A 16,487-nucleotide genomic window follows, 5' to 3' on the forward strand; every position below is an offset into this window, starting at 1 on the left:
ATACAAGTAACATTAAATGGACCCATCAGGTTGTATTTATATCTTCATACGCTTATATGTGTATATAACAGTAAAGAAAAAGGTCGTGATTTGAAGGGCACACACAGGGAGGAAATGATGTAATTATATTTTAATTAAAAAAATAAGGTGGAGAGTGATCATAGATGACAGTTCAAGTTGACACACAGACCATGCTGTAACACTGTCTGTTGTTACACTATCTTGTTAACACTGACAGTCAACTACAGGGTCTAGGTTCAACTAGGAGGCAAACTTTAGAGCATGCCGATGAGGGAATTATCTAGATTAAGCTAATTGAGGTGGGAAGACCCACCTGAATGCAGTCACCTTCCCATGGACTTGGGCCACAGACTAAATAGAAAAGAGCCAGTGAACTGGGGACCAGTGTTCATCCCTCCCTGCTTCCTGACTGTGCTCACTGTGTGAGTGTCTGCCACCATTACTCCCCCACTGTGGTGGACTGTATAGCCTCAAGTGTTGGACTCTAAGATCCAAACCAGGGGACGTGCTCCCGCAGAAACATACACGGACAGGGGATTCGCTGCAAAAACATGATGTTTAATGATAATATAATGATAATAACCAGTGCACTGACTGGGGTTCCTTCACACGCAGGCAAGAGGAACCCCCAGTCAAAGCTGGGAGCAGTTTTTATACAGAGTTCATGAGGGCAACCACAGAGGCTGACCTTCCCAGGTCCGGTCTCTAGGTGACTCAGATTCACACATTATTTTTATGACAATGAGTGTCTTCCATTTGCCCAGGTTTCTCACTTAAGGGCTCAGTTTCCTGACCACCTCCCATCCTGGGCCCCTCTCCTGGAATGTGTCTAAGTGCTCCTGCTCTGGGCCTTCCCCACAGCAGGTGGGTTCCCTCCTGTGTGGTCTGAGGAATGTTAATCAGCCTCTCCCTTCCTCTGAATGTTAGTCCAGCAAGTGTCCTCTGACTAAGGAATGTGCTCCTCCCAGGATGTATCCTGGGACAGTGGGATTTTTTTTCAATTTTAAGTTTGGACTGAGACCTGAAATTCTATACAAGCATGAAGTCATACATACCCTTTCTCCTTTCGATGGCTTTTCTCTGGGTGTTTTATCACATCGAAATGAAAGCAGCTAACATGTTACCTGTATATCCAAGCTGCTTGCTTGTTTACCATGCGTCTCTCCATTACCTACTACCTACCCAGCTGCCTGCATTTCTGTCAACCATCAGCAATCTATCTATCACCTTCCTGCTCACTTACCTGTCCTATCCCTGCCTAAGAAGTTGTTTTTGTATCAAGCCTTCACATTCAATTTAAGCTAGGTGGCTGTCTGTTTCTCAGTATTTCACTGAGTGGATATTAAAAGGATCCTGGAAGCAAAGGCATGGGTGTGGGAATCTGAGGAATTTAGGTGCTTTGTGAAATAATGGTCTTTGAAAATTAGCTGGGAAGGGTAATGGGCAGGATGCTAGCTAAGGAAACTGCCTTGGGTTGCAACTAAGGCTATCCAGAGGTAAAAAAGCTACAGAGGGCTTTTACAGCAAATAATCTGGGAGATGGATAGGAATTTGTGATTGTTAATACTAGACATTTAGGGAAATGAGGGGTTGATTATCTGGTTTCTGGGCATTTCATTATAAAGGGGTATCCTTCTGAGTTTCTGCCTTGCCTCTGGGGTATCTGAAAGCCAGTGATGTGCAGCCCCAGAGGTGAAACAAACACAGTTTAGGATAGGGAACCTCCCAGTTCATGTTTCTCCGGTGACAAACAGCATGGGGGAAGGAGTTTGTGATGGAGGCCGTGTGGTCCTCAAACTTCTGTGTGTCCAGTTGGGAAGAGAGTTGGGGGGAGGGGCAGTCCAGTTTAGCTCTTGAGTGAGAGGAGTACAGAGGGGCCTTCTAGGAGGGACTTTCTGCGGGAGACTTAAACAAAGGCCTCCTCTCTCGCCTGCCTTTGATAAAGGTGAAAATACTTGCTTGTCTGAACTGTTTTTATTCATATTGGATAAAGGTGCATTCATCTTACTCTAAGTGAACCAGAGATTAAATACCTTTTGCAGGAGGAATGCCCAGGAATGCAGGAAGGGAAGCTCATTGAGTAAACACTTGGGCGTCTATCTAGATACCTCATTTAGCATGGAGAACTCTATAGACTCTATGCTACATGATTGGTTGTCATGGTCCTCTTACTGGGGTGTTGGCGGTCATGTGCTCCAGGACAGGAACCTGGTCAGGAGCTAGTTTGAACTCCTGTGGTTCTCAATTGCTGGGGTTCTGAACTTGCTACTACTTCACCAGTTCATCTGTCTAGTGGCTTGGTTCACTGCCCCACAAATAGGGAGTTAGTTACACATTGACCAGAAGGTGAGCTTTAGAGTAGAATGTTTTCATCTTAAATATTGGCTCTTAGCTGTTTTGTTTGTTTACTTTTGTTTTGCTTTTGCTCAGTTTCTTCAGTAAGAAGAACTTTCCAAATAATAGTATGTAGATCTAGTCTCTTATGGAGCAGAATGGGTTCAGTAAAATTAGTTATTGCTATTATTTTGTTGTGAAATTTGTAAAGTGATCCTTAATTAAATAACATGTTTTATTTAGTTTACGAATTCTTTGCTTTTTTGAATTGGATGAACATGATTCAGATCTCCCTTTCTGACCTAGTGTCTCCTTTACTTGGGTTCTGCCATCATTTCCTCACACAAGTTACCATAATTATTAGGATATATATATATATATATATATATATATATATATATATATATATATGGTTTATTTGTAACAATTCATGTATATAATCTCTTCCTTATAAATGGTAGCACATTGATACTTTTTTATACTTTTTAAATGTAAAAAGTTGCTTTTTAAAAGTATATTATTATTTGAGTACCTTGTTTTCTGTCATTCTTGTATGTGCAGTTAATATAATTAATTTTTCCAGTTCTCTTTAAATGGACATTGTTCCCTAACCTCCTGCCTTGGTTATAGACCAGAGTTGGTCTTAGTTATAGAAACTTAGTGCTCAGAGTTTTCAACATGTGGGTTGTGACCACTCTAGGGGTCACATATTAGATACTCTGCAGATCAGATTTTTACATCAAGATTCATAACAGTAGCAAAATTACAGTTATGAAGTAGCAATGACAATAGTTCTATGGTTGGAGGTCACCATAACATTAGGAGCTGTATTAAAGGGGCACAGCATTAGGAAGGTTAGGGGCCAGTGTTGTAGCTATTGAGATTTTAGTCCTAGTTTTCTTCATTCTTCTCATCTGAAGGTTATGCTTTTATACAGTGATATTATTCTTTCCTGACAAGACTTTTGTGTTGTCTCTCATTTTTCTCTAGTGCCAGTGATTTTCTGTAGTAGGTTCATGGTTTTAGTTTCATATTTAATGTGATGTTTTGAATCTAATTTAGTTTTTAAAAGATAGTTGAATACCACTGGTACATAAGTTCTTTTCTTTGTTGATTTGAACACTACCTTTATAAATTTAAATTTATAATACATTTGAGCCAGTTTTTAGACAATCTTTTCGGTGGTTTTATATTTGGGAGTTTTTTTTTTTTTTTATATGTGTATGTATACACACACACACACACACACATATATATATACTTACTGTATAGAGTGTTTTGTCTGTATTTGTGTATATGTGTACCACATGCATGCCTGCTGACCTTGGAGATCAGAAGAGGGTATCAGATCCTTTTGAGCTGGGATTCTAGACAGTTACAAGTCTTCAGATGAATAATGGGAACTGATCCAGGAACTGTAAGAACAAGTGCTCTTAACCACTAATCCATTTCTGAAACCAGCCCCAGTGATACAATTTTAAGAAGAGATAGAACTTTTAAAATATAGTAACATAAGGAAAAATATATTCACCAGGGCCTTTTATGAACTAGTGTTTTTACATATATTAATTATGTATTGTATTTTACAAATTTTAACTCAGTTATAGATCATGAAGTCATTTATTGCCAAGTTTTACTCAGCATTATTTTTTTTTCCTTTAGCTGTGATGCTGATCCATCAGCCCTAGCAAAATATGTTTTGGCTCTGGTAAAGAAAGACAAAAGTGAAAAAGAATTAAAGGCGCTATGTATTGATCAGCTCGATGTATTTCTTCAGAAAGGTAATACCTTTGGTTTAAAATATTATTTGAGTAAGTTATATGCAGACTATTGAAAAAATTAAACCTCTAGTTGTAACAAAGTTGAATACACATTCCTGATTTTATATATATAGCTTGCTTCCTCAATGTTTTGTGCTCATTTTGTAATATATATTAATGTACTAAGAAAGTGATCAGCTATTTAAGACAGTGCTAAAGAAACTTAGAATGTTGTATAGGACGTGTTTTCAACTTTTGTGTGTTGTACTTTTCCCACATTTAGATAATGGCTAGTATTTGTGTCTATTGTGTGTGCTGTGTGTCAGAGTAGTCTTGGATGGAAGCAGCTGATTGGCAGGTTTTGTCATTCTACTCTTGAAACTTGAGTGATGAATGATTATCATGAAACTTGTACCAATATATGCTGATTGACAAGCTACTGGTCAGGGTGTTGAGAAGCTTAATGGATAGAATTGGGCAATTAAGATCTTATTAAACATCTTTTGATCTGTGAATCTTTGGTTTTATTTTTAGAGACACAAATATTTGTTGAAAAACTTTTTGATGCCGTGAATACAAAGAGTTATCTACCTCCTCCAGAGCAGCCATCGTCAGGAAGCCTGAAGGTAGACTTTCTTCAGCACCAAGAAAAAGATATAAAAAAAGAAGAGGTGAGAATTTGTTATACTGTGTTGGTTCCTTAAGTTCACAGAAGAAATAATCAGTTGAGTTTTTTTCTAAAATTTTCTATTAGGTGTCCTAAATACCTGTTTGTAAGTTCAGGGACTTTTCTAGGAGTACTTATTGAACTCAGAATTTAGTTACAATCATGGCTATGATTTATTAATGCAAAAGAATTAAAAGTTAACAAAGAAAAATGGTGTAAGAGAGGAAATCTGGTGGAAAGCAAGTGCAAATGTCTAGATTCAGTGGGGTCACATGGAATGTGCTTAATTCCCTTGAAATGAGTTGTAGCAGCAATGTTTATTTTAAGGAAGACGTTAGAGACTTGGTTGCTGGGGGCCAGCCCTGCCAGTTCTTTCTTATTTGTTTTTTCTTAAGGTGGTGGAGGCGGAAGAGCATTCGTGGGGGTAAGACTTGGTCTGACGAGATATTTAGGATTGCTGTGTAATAATAAAACATTTACTTACCTTAAGTCTAAGTCACATTGCTTCAGTAGCTGACCTGTCTTCAGAGTTCTTCTGAGGCAAGAAACTGTTTAGCATCTCATCATAAAACAGCCTGGGATTAAGTAAAGGGGAATCACAGTCTTTTAAGAAAAAAGGGGATAAGGGCTTTCGCCTCTCTTTGTCTTTAGCACTTATACCTCTTTCAGAATACATGACCACATGGTGAAAAGTTCACCACAATTTTTTTGAATTTTAAATTGGATAGTTTATTTACATTTTGAACATTATCCCCTTTCCCGGTTTCTCCTCAGCAAACCCCCTATCCTATTCCCCTTTTACCCTGCTTCTATGAGGGTGCTCCCCATCCACCCACCCACCCCTCCCTCCCCACCCTAGGATTCCTCTACACTGGGACATTAAGCCTTCATAGGACCAAGGACCTCTCCATTGATGCCAGATAAGGCCCCTTCAGCTCCTTCAGTCCTTCCCCTAACTCCTTTATTGGGGTCCCTGTGCTCAGTCCAATGATTGGCTGTGAGCATCCACATCTGTATTGATCAGGGTCTGGCAGAGTCTCTCAGGAGACAGCTGTATCAAGCTCCTGTCAGCAAGTACTTCTTGGCATTCATAATAGTGTCTGGGTTTGGTATGTGCATATGGGATGGATCCCCAGATGGGGCAGTCTATGGATGGTCTTTTTTCCTTCAGCCTCTCCTCCACTCTTTGTCCCTGTATTTCCTTTAGACAGGAGCAATTCTGGATTAAAATTTTGGAGACGGGTGGGTGGCCCCGTCCCTCAACCAGGAGCCTTGCCTAACCTCTGGATATGGTCTTGACAGGTTCTCCTTCCCTTTTATGGGTTATTTCAGCTAATGTCATCCCTGTGGGGTCCTGGGAGGCTCTTGCTTTCCTGGCATCTGGGACTTTCTGGTTGCTATCCCCAGTTCCCCATCTCCCATTGCTACATCTCCCATTCTCCTCTGTTCAATTTCCTGTTCATTTCCTCCCATACCTGATTTTTTCCCCTCTTTTTTTTCCTCCCCTCTTCTCTTCCTCCCAAGTCCCTCCCACCCTCTACTTCCCTTGATTATTTTGTTTCCCCTTCTAAGTAGGACTGAAGCATCCTCTCTTTGGTCTTCCTTCCTCTTGAGCTTCATGTGGTCCATGAGTTGTATCGTTGGTTTCTTGGTAGATTTTCCTTTGATGCGTATAAAGTGTCCTTCCTTGTCTTTTTTTGATAACTTTTAGTTGAAAGTCGATTTTACTCAATATTAGAATGGCTATGCTAGCTTGTTTCTTGGGACCATTTGCTTGGAAAATTGCCTTTTACTCTGAGGTAGTGTCTGTCTTTGTCACTGAGGTGTGTTTCCTGTATGCAACAAAATGCTGGGTCCTATTTATGTATCCAGTCTGTTAGTCTATGTCTTTTTATTGGGGAATTGAGTTCATTGATGTTAAGGAACAGTGATTGTTGCTTCCTGTTATTTTTGTTGTTAATGGTGGAATTATGTTTGTGTTGCTATCTTCTTTTGGGTTTGTTGAAAGAAGATTACTTTCTTGCTTTTTCTAGGGTGTAGTTTTCCTCCTTGTGTTGGAGTTTTCCATCTCTTATCCTTTGTAGGGCTGAGTTTGTGGAAAGATACTGTGTAAATTTGGTTTTGTCACGAAATAGCTTGGTTTCTCTATCTATGTTAATTGAGAGTTTTGTAGCCTGGGCTGGCATTTGTGTTTTCTTAGGGTCTGTATGACATCTGTTCAGGATTTTTAGAGTTTCTAGTGAGAACTCTGGTGTAATTCTGATAGGTCTGTCTTTATATGTTACTTGACTTTTTTTCCCTTAATGCTTTTAATATTCTTTCTTTGTTTTGTGCATTTGGTATTTTGACTGTTATGTGATGGGAGGGAGGAATTTCTTTTCTGGTCTAATCTGGTTTTGGAGTTCTGTAGGCCTCTTGTATGTTTATGGGTTTCTCTTTCTTTAGGTTAGGGAAGTTTTCTTCTATAATTTTGTTGAAGATATTTACTGGCCCTTTAAGTTGGGAATATCTTCACTCTCTTCTGTTCCTATTATCCTTAGGTTTGTACTGTTCATTGTGTCCTGGATTTCCTGGATGTTTTTTGGGTTAGGAGCTTCTTGCATTTTCTTTGACAGTTGTACCAATGTTTTCTATGATATCTTCTGCACCTGAGATTTCTCTCTTCTATCTCATGTATTTTGTTTGTGATGCTTCCATCTATGACTCCTGATCTCTTTCCTAGGTTTTCTGTCTCCAGGGTTGCCTCCCTTTGTGATTTCTTTATTGTTTCTATTTTCATTTTTAGGTCCTGGATGGTTTTGTTCAATTCCTTCAACTGTTTGGTTGTGTTTTCTTGTAATTTTTAAAGGGATTTTTGTGTTTCCTCTTTAAGGGCTTCTACCTGTTTAGTGGTGTTCTCCTGTATTTCTTTAAGGGAGTTATTTATGTCCTTAAAGTCCTCTATCATCATCACGAGATGTGATTTTAAATTAGAATCTTGCTTTTCTGGTGTGTTGAGGTATCCAGGGCTTGTTGTGGGAGAACTGGGTTCTGATGATGCCAAGTAGCCTTGGTTTCTGTTGCTTATGTTCTTGCTCTTGCCTCTAGCTATCTGGTTATCTCTGGTGTTAGCTGGTCTTGCTGTCTCTGACTGTGGCTTGTTCCTCCTGCAAGCCTGTGTGTCAGCACTCCTGGGAGACCAGTTCTCTCTGGGAGGAATTTGAGTATGGAGAGCTGTGGCACAGGGTCAGCTTTGGGGCTCAGATGGAAACTGGAATGATACTGTCCCTGGCTGTTCCTTGCTTCCTTGTGTCCTGTTGGCTCTGGGCGGGTCCCTGTTGGGCCAGGAATTTGAACAGAAGTGGTGGTCTCACCTGTGCTCACAGGTGTATCAGCACTCCTGGGAGACCAGCTCTCTCCTGGTGGGATTTGGGTATGGAGAGCTGTGGCACAGGGTTGGCTTTGGCACAGATGGATACCAGAAGGATCCTGTCTCAGGCTGCTCCTCAGTTCCTGTGTCCTGAGGGCTCCGGCCATTAATTCATATGAGGTATATTTTATGCCTATGGCCTTTTTTTTTTTTTTTTTTTTAAAGTAGATGCTAGGAAGGAAGGCTGACATAAAATTGGATATGTAGCTTGTTTGCATCAGAATTTCCTTATGTTCTTACTTAAAATACACCTTCAAAGCCCTGACATATTTATAGAATCTGTTAACAATATCTTGAATTTGTTTCACTTCTAAGTTATTTCTAATGACATATTATTCTCCTATGGAATCAGTATTGTGGAAAATAAAATTTGGATAGTATAACAGTGACTAAAGGCATATCCTTGTAGTTGCTTTTTAGTAGCTATAAAACATGAATAGAGGCCTCTACGAAATAGTATGCAGCTGACATGATGCTCTAAAAAGACAGAACTGGTTGATTTTGTATATTTTCTTGTGTATTCTCTCTTTTTTTAAATCACTTGATTAGTACTAATATGTTTCCTGTTCTATGATGTGAGACCAAATCCAGAAAACAAAAAGTGCGAATGTATGTTAGACTTTCGAAACAAGGAGTAAAATTGGTTTTTATATGTAAAAACAAAGACATTTACTTAAAATATCTTCTTGTTAGTATTATCTAAAGTAAGGATTTATGACTTTATTATTCATTTTATGTTTACCAGTTACAGCTAAAGGATTGTATTTGGCAGAAAAATTAATTTTGTTTGAATATTTGTGATATAATTTTGTGTCTGTTATAAATTAAGCTTAATATTAACTGGAAAAGCTTAATATTAACTGAAATAGTAACATAACAGAGAATTGCTGTTGGTAAAGTTGTCTAATTTTTTTTATATTAGCTCACAAAGGAGGAGGAGCGAGAGAAGAAGTTTTCCAGAAGGTTGAATCACAGTCCTCCCCAGTCAAGCTCCCGTTACAGAGATAATAGGTGATGTGTTGTGACATTCTTAAATATTTTAGTTTTTATTATTTAGACTGACTGTATTTTCCAAAGGAACAAGTAATATTTACATTTGCTTTGTTCTTTTGGATTTTGGGGTTGAGGTGCGTGGAGACAGGACCTTGCTAGTTAGTAGCATACAACTTCTGGCAAATCCTGCCTCTGCCTCCTGAGTGCTAGGGTCACATCGCGGCACATTCCACCATCACACCCAGCTCTGCTGCTCTTACTGCTCTAGGGAAGTAGAGCTAGGTCCTTTGTCCCAAGAACATCTAGTTGTGATATATATGCTGGGAGTGATTCTTAGAACAGAGCTTCTTATAGTAATTGCTATTATTACTGCTTTTCCTAACTTCAGATACAGTGCCTCTTGGTGAGAAATTTTATTTTGTGCTTTTTCTTTTTATAACTTATCAAGATTCATTTATTACATTATAGAGTATGTCATTTATTTATAAGACAAAGTATTGGAGATATAAAGTGTTACTACTTCAAATAATGACTCTAGAAGGAATGTTTGGGGAGGAGGGAAGAGAAGAATGTCCGTATTCAAGTCAGAAAAGAATAATATAATTCCAGTAAGTTAAGAGTATGTAGTAAATATATGTACATGTTTATACGTAAACACAGTATATGAAAATAAGTAATGAGTATATGATAGTAATAATAAAAATAGGGCTAGACATGGTAGCAACCGTTTTTAATCCTAGCACTCAGGAGGCAGAGGCAGTGGATCTCTGGGTTAAAGACCAGCCTTGGGCTGCAGGCCAATCTGGGCTATTCAGTAAGACTCTGTCTCAAATAATAACAATATAATATTAAACATGTGTTAACAACCTGGCAAATGTTAGGCCTTTGTTTTTTGAGTTTTTGTTGTTGTTGTAGGGGTGGGGGCTTGAAGTTTCCTTTTAGTGTGAGTGAATAATTTTTCCCATTATGCTTCCAAGGTGTTCAGAGTATGATACAGGTGATACTTGCAAATGTGATTGAATTTATAAACTATTTGTAATAAGATATGTGTAGGTGTCTGTATGTGTAGATACATAGTTGTATAGATACTGTACATGACACTTAAGAATTAAGAGATAAGTTTGATTTTCTTTTTAATAGCTTTTAGATTATAAGTAAACTCAGGTTCTGAGTTTTGGAGATGCCTTTGTCTTTATGATAGTCACGCAGCTTACATGTTTGGGGGCTTTTATATTTATTTTGGCATTATTCATACAAATGTTATATATTTTTTAGAAGCCGTGATGAGAGGAAAAAAGATGATCGTTCTCGAAAAAGAGATTATGATCGAAACCCTCCTCGAAGGGATTCCTACAGAGACCGGTATAACAGAAGGCGTGGGAGAAGTCGCAGCTACAGCAGGAGTCGAAGTCGAAGCTGGAGTAAAGAGAGGCTTCGTGACAGGGATAGAGATAGAAGCAGGACAAGGAGCAGGAGCAGGACGCGAAGCAGGGGTTGGTCATCCACGTGCTTGTGATTTGGTTGCAGTTCTTTACTGAGAAAACCTTCTGTACTGCTTAATGTATTGCCTTTTATGTTTCTTATTATTTTTGAGAATGCCTTTTTTTTCTTTCTTTTGGAGATAGGTCCTCAATGTGTAGTCAGGCTGTCCTAGAACTAGCTGTACACACCAGGGTATACTCAAACATCCAGAGATTTGCACACTTTTGCCTCCTGAGTACTGGGATTAAAGACATGCTCCTCTTGCTTCTGTGAATGCTTTCTTTTAAAGATTTAATTAATTAATTAATTAATTTATTTTCAAGACGTGGTCTCACTATGTAGCTCTGGTTGTACCACGTTATATGTGCATGAATCGATACAGCCAACATAACATAGGCCATACTTACTGAAGTAAACTAATACTCCCTGCTCCTGCAGCAGTCAGCAGCAGGGGCCTGCTCCTGAGTCCTCCTCTCTCTATGCTGCCGTGACTCGCAGGCTGCAAGTTTATGACTGCAGTGGACTTACCCTGTGCAGGCAACAGTCTTCATCAGCCTTCCCTTAGCTTTGGCTCTTAACAGTCTCTCTGAATGTTGACTCCTCCAGTCTTTCTGCCTCCTCTTCCAGTGTTCTTGAATCTTGTGGAGCACGGCTGTGATATAACTGTTCCAGAAAGGACGGAGTGACTTCACAGTCACTTATTTTCTGAATTTTGATCAGTGAGCTATTAAGTGACATTTAAAAGGAGAATGTTTGTGCAAAGTTTAGACTGTTTTCTGTGTTTAGCAAAAACTATTGCTCTCTTTATACCTGATATTTTTTTCCTTTTAAGAAATAGTTTTATAAGTTATTTATATTTTATTGCAGAAAGGGACTTGGTGAAACCTAAATATGACCTGGATAGAACAGATCCATTAGAGAATAATTATACACCAGTCTCGTCAGTATCCAGTATTTCATCTGGCCACTATCCTGTACCTACTTTGAGCAGCACCATTACTGTAATTGCTCCTACTCATCATGGTAATAACACTACCGAAAGTTGGTCTGAATTTCACGAAGACCAAGTAGATCACAACTCTTATGTAAGGCCACCAATGCCAAAGAAACGGTGTAGAGATTATGATGGTAAGTCACTTAACTCTTGTATGATGTATTTTCGTGTAATTTTGCCTAATTTTGTGTGTGTGTGTTTTGTACATATATATTTTGTATAAGCTTCTGCCTAAAGTATTTGTTTAGTTTGTGTAATTAATTATAAGGAGTTTATCTATGATACTGGAAAGAGATTACTTTGTGAATTCTGTAATATCATCTTCCTCTGCTATTAACACTTTAGGTTGTATTTATAATATTGTTGGATCAAATAAGAGTCAATATCATCTGAGTTACTTTTCAAAGAATCTGTTCACTTAAGTATTTTCAATTAAATCATTCTTTAGAAATCAGTGATTATTGAAATATATTTAGGACCCATGTAAGATTCTTTTTTCAAAGAGAATCAAAGATGTTTAAGGATTTACTATAAAAGATTATGGTTAATACTGAAATCATAGTTGCAGTATGATTTTAGTATTAAATGAGATAGGTAAGTAATTGGTGTATTATATAAGGAAGCATATTTCCCAAAAGTTACATGTTTGTTATTTTACTTTAATATAAGTATGGATATTTTACTTATGAGTATGCATATTTCAATTTTCTTTTTTATTGTGTAAAGAATATTAGTTGATAATAGCTTATATTATTAAGGTTGAAGAGAGCTCTTGTAAAAATGTAAATTATTTTACCTAATACTAAAAATAATCTTATTTTTTATATCATTTGTTAGCTCAGAGATAGTTTATATTTCTAGAGCTTTTTGCATTTATTTCTAATGATACTTTACTTACAGAAAAGGGGTTTTGTATGAGAGGAGACATGTGTCCTTTTGATCATGGAAGTGACCCAGTAGTTGTAGAAGATGTGAATTTGCCAGGCATGCTGCCTTTCCCAGCACAGCCTCCTGTTGTTGAAGGACCACCGCCTCCTGGATTGCCTCCACCTCCTCCAATTCTTACTCCCCCACCTGGGAATCTCAGACCCCCTGTGCCACCTCCAGGTCCATTACCACCCAGTCTGCCTCCTGTCACAGGTCAGAAGATAGAGTTGTTTCCTAACTTTATTTGTTCACCCATAGTCTTTTTGTAAAATTAATAATTTCATGCTCATGTTTTTAAACAATTTGTAAAGTAGGCCTATACATGCCTGGTAGGAACCAAGTGTACTGCTATTTGCAATATCATGCATGACTCAGCTGTTAGTAAACTAGTTACTGTGATTTATAAAAGCCTGTGAATTGTATACATTATGATAATAAGCCCCTTGTCTTTAGTCCTTCCTAGTTTACATCAAACATGTTTTGTAATAGATTTAAAAGAATATTTACCATAAAAAAGCTAACTTACTTGTAAGAGCTTGCTCTTTGTAGAAAACATTTTAGCTTGATAAAAGAATATCAAGTTTGAATATATAATAATTTATTTCGTTTATTTGCTTTCAGATGATATTTCTTATTCTTTGGTTTTGACAGGACCACCTCCTCCACTTCCTCCTTTGCAGCCATCTGGCATGGATGCACCACCTAACTCTGCAACCAGCTCTGTTCCTACTGTGGTAACAACTGGCATTCATCACCAGCCTCCTCCTGCTCCGCCCTCTCTTTTTACTGCAGGTGCAGTTTTGGCCCCCTCTGAATTTCATAATGCAGTTTTAGAACAGAGCTTTAAAATACCTAGTGAGTTAAAAATAAGGGACAACATTTCTCACTAAAAGTATACAGTGAAAGGTGGACTTGATGAATAAATACTAAATCATTCAGTTAGGATATTTTGGAAGACTTCTATTGGTTTTGTTTTTTTGTTTTTATAGAATTACTATATATTTACAACATGTTGTATGTTGTTTATTAATAATAAATTATATTGTTTACTTTTTCTATTATCAATGTTTAAAAGTCACCAAATGGTTTTTTATAATTGTTGTTTAATTACAGTTTTTGTGTTACCAGATACATATGATACAGATGGCTACAATCCTGAAGCCCCAAGCATAACAAACACTTCCAGACCTATGTATAGACACAGAGTCCATGCACAAAGGCCTAACTTGATAGGACTAACATCAGGGGACATGGATTTACCACCTAGAGGTATTATGATCACTCTTTTTATTTTCACAAAAGCAGGATGGGGTGTCGTTCAGTAGTAGAATGTTTGCTTATCATGCACAAAGCTCTGAATTGATCTTTATCAAAATAAACCAAAAAATAGAAAAAGGAGGAAAGCATAAAGAAAGGATGATGATCTTACCCACTTGATTATTTAGTCTGTCATGAGTACCATATTTATGAAATTCTCTGATACCATGTATTTCTTAGATAACTTGTTTCATGCATTTTATTTTATTTGTGCTCTTACTACTTCACTTAAAACTGGTAATCAACCTGTGGGTCATGACCCCTTTGGTAAACCCCTGTCTCCAAAAAATATTTACATTACAATTCATAACAGTAAAAAAAAAAACCAAAAGCCCTACTGTTATGTGGTAGCAGCAAAATAATTTTAAATGATTATGGAATATCACAACATAGGGAAGTGCGTTAAAGGGACACAGTATTAGGAAGATTGAGAATGACGGATGAAAGAAATGATAATATTCTTAAAGACTGTCCTATCTTGGTTAATGAGCTTTTTTAAAACTTAAGCTCTGTAGGCAACTTTTTTGTATTCCTGAGATCTTAAAATTTGACACGTATTTTGTAAGTAAAATGAAATAGGGGCTAGTAATTGACTCGTCTTTTAAAGTCTAGGAAAGACAGCCTTTTTAGCTAAATTGTTAAAAACTAAAGTTTAGAGTGAGCCAGGGCATTACTAGCATCAAACTATGGCTAGAGTTCCCATTAGTTTGAAACAGTGTAGCAGTTACAGGTACAGATTTTGATGAAAGATGGAAGATTGTTAGGCAAAATAGGTCTTTTATTCTTAATCATGCCATTTGAAACTACTTTGCATCCCATTTTTTCTTCCTGCTGTCTTTAGAGAGACTAGAAACATTAAGACTATTTAGTTGCGTATAAATGTCCAATTCAAATAACAGTGCCCATTGTGGATTAGTAAATTTAGAATTACTTATAATTTTTTTTATTGTTATATATTAGAATCTGTCAGATTCTGAATATCTTCCTTATAAATTTGAAAAGCATGTTGTAGCAGGGTGTAAGGAACATTCTAATTTAAATTTATACCCTCTTTGAGGTATCACAGAATCTCTTCATATGTATTCTTTCCAGTACGCTTTTAAATTTTCCCTAAGGTAATCTAATAATTATCATCTATGTAGTAGGAAAAAAAGGTTTCTGTTTTAGTTTCTTCTATATGTGAGGCATACACATTGCCTATAATGGGAAAGTAGCACTTCAAGATTATAGTTGTTTGTAATGTTTATTCATTCTCTGAATTTCTCTCTCATACTGGTTAGTTTACAAAAACCTTTCTTACTTTGGGTCACTTTAGCAATTAGAAAAAAAAATACATATTTTTAATTATGTATTTCTGTGGGGGATGAGTGTTTGTGAGAGTGCCCAAGCAGGCAGCCAGAGGCTAATAATTCCTCTGGTGCTAGGGTTAATGGGAGTTTCTGAGCTGCCTGATGTAGGTAATGGAGACTGAACTCTGGTTAATCTGTAATAAGAGTAGTACCCCCTTTTAATTGTCCACCCCAGTTTTTAAAAAAAGTCTTATTAGTATTCCCTGCTTTTACTGGTAACTCCTACTTCACTAATGCTTTGCTTTTTTGGATTGGCATAACTGTTTTCTGCTACTGTGTAATATTTCTATTACACAGTAATAAACCCAGTCCAGTATCAGACTGATTTCTAGTTATGATTGAGAGAAGGAAGAAAGATCAAATCCTTTGTATGTAAATTTTACCACATATTCATTTGCATTATGGTAATTTCAGCTTTGTGAATAATGTTGCCAGAAGTGCTTCCTGTAGAGAAATAAATGTGCACTTACTTAGAAATAGGAATGTCTTTTCTCATAGTGTCTTTATTGTGCAATGATTATTTTAATAGCATTCAGATACATTGTATATATTTTTGTGTGATACTTTAGACATACATTTTACCTAATAACTTTGCTTTTAATTTGTTAGCTGATTTAGGAACCTACTTAAATGGTAAATGCCAGGTCTCTTTTTAGTCTTCTTTTCATCCCTCTATGTTCTTATCTGTCCCCATTTTAGGTTTCAGATTTCTTGTTCTAGATTATGACAGATGCATAAAAAGCTACAGTGTAAATTATGTAATTATACATTTCTGGTAGTCTGAACATGGCATTAGTTTATCATGGGATATTATTTGATAATTAGACTTTGTGCTAATTTTTTATGCTTTATATCTTAAATCTTAGTATGGGGCAATCATTAAATAAAACATTAAAATAAATAAATTACATTTAGACTATGGAATTCTAATAAATGACCTTTTTCCCCTCACAATTTTTTTTAAACTTTTCATTTTTTTTTTGTGAATTTCACACCATGCACCCCAACCCCACTCATCTCTCCATCTCTTCATATCTGCCCTTGTCCTTGCAACCTCCCCCCAAAATAAAATATAAAAAGCAACAACAAAAAAAGTCCATGGAAGTTGTAGCAAGTCACATTGTGTCTGGTATCTTTTGTTCACACATCCTCACTTCTAAATGTTCTTTGCAGTGGTGTCATTGGGGTGGTTTGAGGCTTCTGGCTCCTGTTGTACTATCAATACTGGATCCTC

The 16,487-nt window shown here is 37.1% G+C and overlaps 1 protein-coding gene across 11 annotated transcripts in view; it reads left to right on the top strand.

Annotated features, from left to right (window-relative positions):
- Window positions 1-16,487, top strand: part of Rbm26 (RNA binding motif protein 26) — a 71,855-nt gene that overhangs the window by 14,018 nt on the left and 41,350 nt on the right. For 6 of the 11 annotated variants that reach the window (XM_076930591.1, XM_076930592.1, XM_034497120.2 and 3 more), the window contains exons 2-9: window positions 4,018-4,136; window positions 4,650-4,786; window positions 9,114-9,202; window positions 10,460-10,677; window positions 11,534-11,794; window positions 12,561-12,800; window positions 13,239-13,379; window positions 13,701-13,856. In XM_076930591.1, coding sequence (XP_076786706.1) covers window positions 4,018-4,136; window positions 4,650-4,786; window positions 9,114-9,202; window positions 10,460-10,677; window positions 11,534-11,794; window positions 12,561-12,800; window positions 13,239-13,379; window positions 13,701-13,856 — 1,361 coding nt within the window. The remainder of the gene's footprint in view (window positions 1-4,017; window positions 4,137-4,649; window positions 4,787-9,113; window positions 9,203-10,459; window positions 10,678-11,533; window positions 11,795-12,560; window positions 12,801-13,238; window positions 13,380-13,700; window positions 13,857-16,487) is intronic. The other 5 variants (XM_076930594.1, XM_034497123.2, XM_076930596.1 and 2 more) reach the window with 1 other exon arrangement.

The sequence above is a fragment of the Arvicanthis niloticus genome, chromosome 3 (genome assembly GCF_011762505.2).
Source record: "Arvicanthis niloticus isolate mArvNil1 chromosome 3, mArvNil1.pat.X, whole genome shotgun sequence".
NCBI lineage: Eukaryota > Metazoa > Chordata > Mammalia > Rodentia > Muridae > Arvicanthis > Arvicanthis niloticus.